This window comes from Drosophila ficusphila, unplaced genomic scaffold, assembly GCF_018152265.1.
Source record: "Drosophila ficusphila isolate 14025-0441.05 unplaced genomic scaffold, ASM1815226v1 contig_607, whole genome shotgun sequence".
Taxonomy (NCBI): Eukaryota; Metazoa; Arthropoda; class Insecta; order Diptera; family Drosophilidae; genus Drosophila; species Drosophila ficusphila.
The window spans coordinates 1,222,697-1,232,563 of record NW_025064537.1 but is presented as its reverse complement, the minus strand read 5'-3'; the positions used below and the strand labels follow the sequence as shown (position 1 = coordinate 1,232,563).

Sequence of the window (9,867 nt, the reverse complement as noted above, 5' to 3'; positions counted from 1 at the left end):
ATAGAAAATAAAACTTAAAATAAATAAGTGTCGAGTTTTATAAATGGGCATGAAATTTGTATGGAGTAGCAAATAATAACAATGATGAATGAAAAGCCGCAACTTAAGTTGACACAATTATATTTGGTTTTGGTTTTAATTGCTGCTAATTAAATCAAAACAAAATCCTTTTAATATGCAACATTAAATGCGTAAATGAGTTATAAATATTAATTTTTGTTTAGCCTTGTTGACAAATTTGACAAGTAACTAATTGAAACGCATCGATATGTGCCACAAAACATTTATGAATTAAAAATTCTGCATTCCTGTCTACGATGTCATGAATTTCCAAAACCACTCGATGAGTAATTAATTTAATCAATAGAGAAGCCATTCACCTAACAAGTGTGGGCCAATTAATTGAACAGCAACTGAACAGCACATAAAAACCAGCAATAAAACATGGCCTTTTATGAGGTGTAAAATTAATGTTTATTCATAACACAGAAAGTACGCATATTCGAAAGAAAGAATAATAAGTTTACAACGGATTTTGTGACCAAACAATAGCAACAGTCCATAAAAGAAATAAACAGAATAATTGCGGAGAACTTAATAAGGAACAAATATGCTTTCAAAATAATAACAAATCAAATTGGTTTACTTAATTATTCAAATAAAAGTTCAACCAACAATTTTATTCTTCAGAGCATTTTGTTTTGAATAAATAATATTTTCTAGATATGTATATAACTCTGATATAAATCTTTATTGGACATTGACCTTATTTTAAAAATGAGTTGGCATTAAATTATGTTGCTTGATAATTCAAAATATAAAAATATTTACGATTTAAGCCTGGTGTGAAGTAAAACAAAAATCTTTGCTCTCATATGACATTTGAATTAGCGTTAACTAAATGTTGGTTCTTTAAAACACATAAAGATTAGATCCAGGCAAGATTGGAGCTTGTTATAAAGGGCGATAAAGTAATTAAAACCCAAACTGACTCACAATGAAATATGCTTACACTATATAGTATGTTGTGTTAACAATTACTCATCTAATTTGAGACTACAAGTAAATGGCCTTTTGAGTTGATGGCTGGACGCGCCGGTAGACGAGAAAGCCGCACAGAATTCCGGCCACGCCCCCGCCGATGTGGGCCTCCAGAGAGATCCGTGGATTGCGATTGTGGTTGTGGCGAAAGTGGTGTACAGTGAAGCCCACGTCGCTGAGAAACAGAATCAAGAGGGCGGCGATGCGGGCGAAGCGGTGCGACAACTGCGAAAAGTTCTGTGGGGCGACAAAGTGGGTGGAGTGGTGTAAGTCGGGTATCGAATCAAAATAAAATCAAAATAAAAACTAAATTGCGGTTTCCAGCTGACTGACCAGAACCAGGTGCGGCACATGACTTCCCAGCATGGCGTAGACCCCGGCGGAGGCGCCCATCAGGAGGAGATGCGGCTGCAGCCAGGCGTTGGCCAGCGCACCGGCGACGCCACCCACGACATAGACCACGGCCAGGCGCCAGTGACCCTGCTCCACTTCCAGGCAGACGCCAATGAAGCACTGAAACGGGGCAATAACCTTGTTAGTAAATCACTATAGCTTTAGCTACATATACACCATACAGGTGAAAGGCAATGCACTTTGTGTGAGTGACACTAAAGTAATCTAAATTTACCCTTATAATAATAATAACTAATTAAGCTTTATCTTATTTAAGATAGCCGTTTAAAACACCAAAATAAGTGCTCATGAAATAACGCCTAATGATATTAAACTAAAAGAGATTTATAAGTAGAAAAACAGCAGATATTCAAAATCAAAAACGAGCTAATAATTTGAGTGGGAGTAGAGCAAATTAGTTACTGATAACTAAGCATGCATAAGGAAGTAAAACAAAACAACAAAAAAATTAATAACGCTTAAGAATTTACAATCACTGACTCAGGCAAAATAAATTTATAAAATTCTGTTCTTTTTAGGAAATTATGCATCCGATGTCATTTTTTAAATTGCGTTCAAGAATTGTAATTAATTTAAAGAAATCAAAAAGTGAATAACAAAAGGAAGTCAGCTTCGGCATGGTTTAAACGAATGAATCAACAAATTGACCTGTCATACAAGTACATTTAGATACTACAAAATATAATGAGAAAGAAAACTTCGAAGTAATTTGGGGAGCTAAAAATAGGAATGACTTACGCTATATTATTGACACTAATGTAAAAGTTTCGACCTCACCTGTAGACAAATGTTGAGACTCAGGTGCCAATAATCGGAATGGAGCAGCATATAGGTCAGTAGTCGCCAGTACTCGCCGTTCCACTCCATCTTAAAAATCAGTCTTTTTTGCATGCACTCATTGCCAATCCAATGCAGCGATATCTGGTGGTGTGTAAAAAAAAGATGCAGGGAAGACCTCTAATTACATTGCACTGTACTACAAGGTAGTAGAAAATATGTATCCCTTTATTTTGTAAAGCTGAAACCCCTTTCTTGAATATATAGTATGCCTGATGAGTTCCCCTTTGTGGCAGTAATTTATCTTTTGGGTTTTCCTGCACAGTTTCTGAGAACATTATTTCAAATTCATTCATTTGTTTTTTTTGTGGTAGACAATGATTAACAGCATTTGTATTTTGAAAGAGATATGATTTCTTAGAATATTCTTATAGATAAAGATTAAAACATCAACGGCAAGTCATCATTGCAGCTCATAACAATCGTAACTTCGAAAACGAAAAAGCGTTTGTTTGTCTTTGCCATAAAGGAGCACCCTCACCTTTGTTGAACAGTGTCATGGCAACTGACTGTCACTTTCGCTCAAACGATCGACACTTGGCCAACTGAGAAGTGCGAGTGTTGAGTGTTGAGTTGAGATGCCGCACAATGTGCGCCGCATGAGTTGACAGCAGCCGCAAAAACACGGCTGCGACACCAAATCGGTGCAACATGCATCCCGATCCAACCAAATATGACAAATGCCAGAGCTGCAAGTTGCAGCATTCGATCGATTCGATTATGACTAAAATGGCAATATAGCTAAATCGGACCATTGTGCAATCACCTTAAAGTTGTGGGTTGGGCGTAACAATAAAACCTTACCGATCCAACATCTGCATTGCTGAGTGTGCAGTGTGCGTATTTCAGGTATGTGGGTACGCAGGGTATTAATTAATTAGGTTTGCAATAAATGGGTCACAGTTGTCGAACTTTGTTAGGGAGTTGGTTTCTAAACAAAAGAAAACCACTGAATAAGATGTAAAACACTTGTTAGCACAAAGAACAAGACCAACTTTACGAAACGGAAGACTAATTTACCTTGGGCATATAACTAAAGGAACAACTATTTCGATTAGCTTTTATTAAAAATATAAATATTTTATACATTTAAAACAGTATTTTCTATGTAAAACATTTATGTGAAATAACAGTGTCAAACTAATTAAACAAATGTTTTCAATTACTATTTAAAATGTTTCTTTTGCCTCTACAACGTCAAAATTTAAGAACTACAACTATTTTATGTGTACGAACTTTTAGCAAAAACAGCCAAATATAAAACATAGGAATAAATTAATTTGCTTATGTTGTTGTTCTTCTCCATTTCTAATTTTCTGCTTAAGCGGATCCACATTGAAAAAATTTTCCACTAAATAAATATTCTTATGAATTGAAGAGCTATAATTTATAGAGCACTCATACAGCGCCACCAACCACGGGTAAACCAAACAAACACCATAATTGTTTTGTGTAAAAATAATCAAATGGAAAAATCATTATTAGTGGGCAAGATTATAAACAACAAGTTTTAAGAATACTTTTGTTTAGTTTGTTGAGTATAGAAAAAGAATAAAACGAAGAGCTTATCAGCAGTAAAATTCAACAAGCACTTAAGCATTTTAGGTCTCACTATCAATTTGCTTTGCCAAAAATAAAACAAAAACAAATTGCTTATTATGCTACATTTAATAAGGAATAATCATCACTTAATATTTTGGAGCTAAACACATGGCACAATCTTTTGAATAAGCTCTTGGGTTTTTAAAAGCACGCTACTAAAATCAATTTAAAATAATTGAATTAATTCCAATCACACTTTCTTTCTGCAAGGCACTATAAATATTTTCACCTTTGATACCTTGACAGGTAGTTTATTAGTAAAAGTATTGATAGGAAGAATAAATATGTCTCTTATCTGTTTGGAGGCTGTTCACCGGCAAATATTATTTTCTGAATTAAACACACATCACTCATACGCCAGGTTGCCGAGCAGGCAAAATACAAAAAAAAACTAGCAGACAAACGAAAAAGCAGAGCAACTGCATAAAATCGAACCTGCATAAAACACATGAGCAAAATAAACCAGGGCACCCGCCGCACTCGCTTCCTCATCACATGGCCAACGTCTCCGGTTCGCGTCAGGTCATCAATGAAAATCTTGTGCAATTGAGCCCGGGAAACGGCACTCGAAGGACTGCCAGCCGAAGGAGTCGTCTCTGGCAGCAGTAGGAGTCGCACATCCTTTATGCTGTTGTTATTATTGTTGTTATTATAGGTGTTATTGTTTTCACTAGCATTGTTGCTCTCCAGTTGCTCGGACATAATGCGATTGAAAGTCGGCGACAACCGGCGCGCTGAACGCTTAACGCGCGACTAGGCCCATCAACTGATTGTTCTTCCAAAACAGCCCGATCCATTCCGATCGAACTGAATAGTAGCCGCCAAACAAATACGAGTGTGCGCTATCAAAATCACTGATTCACTTGACTGTCTTAGAAAGCATACTTTTGGGCGAGACGGGGTTCGAGTGCTGACTGCAAATAAATCGGTTTGAATTTTAAAGGGCTAGCATATGTTAATAAAATGTATACATATTTATGAAATAATTATAAATGTCATTGACAATATACAATTTTTTTAATAATAAACAAAGAATGAAACTGAAATAGATCAACGAAACAATAACAAAATAAGGCGTCTTAAAGATTGCTAAAATAGAATCAGTTTAAAGTAAAAATGGTTAACTTAAATACCTATCATTACAAAGCATAAGAAAAATTGGGGTAAAACCACAGGATCGCTGTTGCTTACAATATTATGTAGAACAATACAATTTGAACCACGTCTGCATACTTTGTATTGATTTTATTTAATATCGAATAAAATCCCTACTGTTCACATTTTGGTTAATAGTATCTTAAAGAGCCTATTCTTTTTGGAATGAAAATTATAGTTTACAATGAAAGTTAGGTGGGCTTTTTTTTATAAAAACTACATGTTTTATATGTTTTATGTAATATATATGCGTTTTATTTCTAAAAATAAATCTAAAATTATTTCAAACGTTTTTCCCTTTATTTGAAAGTTTGGTCCCTAAGCAATTTTTGATTGTACAATTAAAATCAGTGCCTTACGACTCCTTTCGTTAGTGCGAAGAACCATAGGCAATTTAATACTTTTGAGCCCTTGCTAAGCAGATGGCCAAACGAACCCTTTGGGGTTCCATAAGTTGATGAACTTTCGCATTCGGCCGACCACTAACCACATTGATAATGCAGCCAACTTGTGGCTCGGATTGAATTTGGCCCAGCCCCATCCTTGGCATTTGACATTTGAAAGCGTTGAAAGCGGTGTTGCACGGAAGATGCAGCAACAATCCCAACACGCCAGCGACTTGTTTACACAGAAACGTGGTGGAAAGCTCTCGCTCTCTCTTTTTCTCCGCGCTCTCCCCGTCTCTTTCGTTCGCCTGCAGCCGTCTCGTTCTTCGCTCTTCGGACTGGACACGTGGTGGGCGTTGATGGTGGGAGGCGGCTGTCAACACCGAATGCTCGGTTATGAATGGCTTTTAATGAAATATTTATGTAACAAGCAATGAGGAGCACTTTTGGCTTCTAGGCGGAAGCGAAAGAGATAGCAGCATTGCGAAAAAGAAGTGCAGAAAGGGACGGGGCGAACACAAAAGCGTTGGAAATAATTGTTTGGCTAGTTAAGTTTGACGCAACGTTGAACTAAGATAAAGCAAACACATAAACGAGGAAACACACACTTGACACATCACACAGATGCGGTTAGATTTTTAGAAGTCTCAGAGGTAAATAAGTTCTATTGATTCACTTGAAACAGAAGTAAAATAATAATAAGAATTCAATTTACTGTTTATAAAACATATTTTAACTTATTTTACTATTTTATACGATTCAATCTTAATGGAAATTAGAAAAAATGTAATATATATTTCCTTTTGCCTTCAAGTATATTCTTATAAGACAAACCAGTATTTTGAGCTCTTCAATTAATTTGCATTTCCTTTGATTAATTATTTTGCTTCCTTGCTATTTCTCGAACCGCAACTGTACATGAATAATTTCATCTGAGTGATGGTCGTAAACTCTCTGAATGGTTGAGTTGCCAAAAGTCATCAGAAGTCAACGGGTATGTGGCACAACATCGGGAGTTGCAAGCGACACAACAAATTGTCAAAAGCGGCAAGGACAAAGGAAAGCTGGGAAGTGGCTAAGCCAGACAGGAAAACTTATCCCGTCAGATGTGTCTGATATGTCTATGCGGCTTTATTCTGTCACCTCGGTTTACGTGCCAAAGGAAGAGGAACCAGATCCCAAGGCCAGTTGTGGATAAACCCATAAGTTGGGAGTGGGTGATGGAAATAAAGGGAACTTAAAGTGAGTTAAAGAAATTTACAATTTTCAACAAGCCCTGTAGATTACACACAAGCGTCCAAATAACTGCTTACAGTTTTCCAATCTGTGTTATTATGTATTTGATTCTTCAAAAGGAAAGTGTAGCAATGGGTTTCGAAATAGCAAGAGCAATTTCAAAGATAGTAATAAAAGAAATTAAATTAAAAATATATTTAAAAATGTAATTCATTTCGTTATATTAATTTCGTTTAAAATTTCTAAAGTATGTGTGATATATCTTCTTCAAAAGGCAGAGAATTTTGTCCAACCCCTTTCCTCCTACAAATAACTCACTAAATAAGGAGGCCTCATACAGAAAGTAAGCAACTTTAACACGCCAATAAAACCCCACGGGCCCAACATAATTTCGCTCCCATTCCACTTGTTCAGTTCTCCCCTTGAACAGGGCCAAGATGTTCCATTTTGGCAGCACCCAAATCCGAAATTCCGCATTCCCCCACAGCCAACTGACGGAAGCAAAAAACGTTTAGGCAAATCTTTTGGCCAAAATCTTGAGCAAACAAGCTCATTACAGGAAAGCAAGTACAAAAAAAAGGGAAAGCCAAAATAAGTCGGCAGAAAAACGAAAGCGAGGCAACTAAGTGTGCCACATGATTGAGTGACTCGCCTTCGAGCAGCCAAAAAAAGGGGGCGTGGCAGGGACTGAAGACCATTACGGTCACAGTTTATGACCGCAATTTTATTGATACCGCCAAGGGGAGCGAGAACAAAACAAAATAAAGCAACCCGAAATCGGTTAAACCCGAGAAGCCCCAAGGATTCTCAACGGATTGCCGGCCATAAAGCGCAGTGGGAAAATTTTCAAGAGTTCATCTCGAATGCTGGGCGGTTTTATTACGGACACCAAAGGCAATAACAATCACTACCGAGCACTACAATAAACTAATCTAATGTGCGCATCAAATTTGCATGCAGCGACTCAGCGGCGTTTTAAAAGACTTTCCCGGAAAAGCCTTCGCCGATAAGACGTACGACAAATTACGCTTCCCAGGGCCAACATTCTTCTCCGAAGGCAAATATTAACAAGCTTCGTTTCATTGGCTCGGCATTTGCCTGCGACCTAGAGATGGGCTTAGAAAAAGTCTACTTGAAGTTCCTTTAAAGAAATAAATAATTTGATTTTTTTTTAAAAAAATTTTTATAATAGTAAAAATGTTAGATTATAGAGGGTAGCAATAAGTGGCAATAAGTTTTCGAAACAACCATACCATAAACTGGGCCAACGTGTCGTATAAGTAATTCTTTTATGGAAAGAGACATTAAATAGAGATATTAAGCTTAACTTCCTGGCATTAAAGACTTATGAAATTTAAAATTTGGTAGATTAAATAAAACGAATATAAAAATAAATTACTTCATTAAATGATTTGTGGCCAATGAGTCGTATGAGTAATTTTTTGGTAGATAACTTACTTAGAAACAATGTTAAATTTATATTCAACTTATTATAAGAATAAGATTATAATAATAATAATAATAGTAAGATAGGAATATATATTCCAAGAATTTGTACCTATACGGATATCCGTAAAATTCTTAAATTTGTAAATTATATATCGTTGTGGTAGCCGGCCAAAAAGTTGCCCATCTCTAGGAAATACACAACCCGCCAGTTTTGCGGTCTATTGAGCGTGCATGGGCATAAGTAAGATGCAAAGGACGCTAGTCTGTCCCTTTTCAGCAGGAGCCTTCCTCCTCCTCGCAAAGTCCTTTCCTAAATATATGTGTGAGTGCGTGAGGGCTGCTTTCTGCGTGCCTCCGATGCAAACTCAATTATTAACTGAGAGGGCCAAAAGGCATCCAGCAGACGGCAAACAACACCTTACACGTTGTCATTGCCAGTGCCATTGCCTTCTTGTTTTAGTTGTAACTGTTGTAAGTCTCTGTGCCCCAGCTCAACCATCCCCACTTTTCCCACTTTCCCCGCCCCCTTCCTTAATGCCCAACTCTGGGGAAATTTGCATTTTATCATCTCATGGTTTTGGCCCACTTTCCCTCACCTTTCCGCCTCCCTTGTCGCCAGTTATTGCCGCCAGGAAGGGCTATGCTTTTAATTGGTTTTCTTAGGCGAGAAACGTCTTAGCTAGTTGGCAACACGAGGGTTAAGGGAAATGCTGTTCTCTGTGTTGTCTTAGTTGTTAATTTAGTGTTAGGCGGCACTAACTTATAATTGTTTAATTAGCAAGTAAAATACGGTGAAAATATGTGGAAATTATTAGATTTCGAGGGCTTAGCACAAAAGACTGGAAAGGTGAAATAGTTGTCGTGCCTTGATGTTCCTGGGAATTCGCAGATGACAATATCAGTATAAATTAGAGTGAAGCGAATATCAAGGGACGGTAATTCAATTTGTGAGCTAGAAAAGCATAAGCGAAACATACAGTTTTTATTAAAGGATATTCGATTTAAATAAAAAATTTTATATATAAATACTGCACATGTTGTTAACAGCTTTATTTAATAAAGTGGGAAGCCTAAAATGAAATCCTTTTTTGTTCAATTATCTTTAATTTTAGTGTGGATAAATTATTTTCAGTGTGGAGCAACACAGAGCAATTAATCAATAAACAAGCGGATCAATTGAAAAACACTCGAAGAAAGGGAATAACGGTTTTTATTTAAAGTAAATATGTAAATACGTAAATATAGTACATTTAAACGTTTTTCTTTTTATTTTTCTTTTAAAATTTGTATAGTCTGGTGCGGGTGAAATGAAAGAATAATTTACAATGTTAAATGTAAAAGATTTTAAAACAAATAGAAAATGTGAGTTACTTGTTACATTTATTTTATACGTTTAATATATTTAATACTATCTTAAAGAACAAAAATTGTAAAAACAAATATATTCTGAGTGTTACTATTCACACTCTTATTTTCTGTACAACATTTTCTCGTGGTGCACAGTTCGTTTCACATTTAATAAGCTAAAAGCATTTTAGGCTCCCCTTTGAAGATATTTATCTTAAACATATGCGCATTACATTCTCCTGCCACAGAGTGTAATCGTTTTCATTATGCCAACAATCGAGTAAGTACACAAGGTGAATGTTAACCCTTTTGGAGCGCTAACCGAAAAGCCAGCGGCAGTTCAAACAGAGAACTAAAAGTGAGAGTTACCCAATAGCGGAGTGAAAACAAGTCCAGCAAA

General features: G+C 36.4%; 1 protein-coding gene across 1 annotated transcript; it reads right to left on the bottom strand.

The window, feature by feature from the left end:
- Window positions 1-66: 66 nt before the first annotated feature.
- On the bottom strand, window positions 67-4,625 carry LOC108093475 (protein rhomboid). Its single transcript, XM_017193561.2, has 4 exons — window positions 4,330-4,625; window positions 2,233-2,376; window positions 1,375-1,554; window positions 67-1,278 (listed from the first exon to the last, which is right to left on the bottom strand). Exons 1-4 carry the CDS (start codon window positions 4,594-4,596, stop codon window positions 1,057-1,059), a joined length of 813 nt encoding a protein of 270 aa, XP_017049050.1. The 5' UTR covers window positions 4,597-4,625; the 3' UTR covers window positions 67-1,056.
- Between the last annotated feature and the right edge of the window lie 5,242 nt (window positions 4,626-9,867).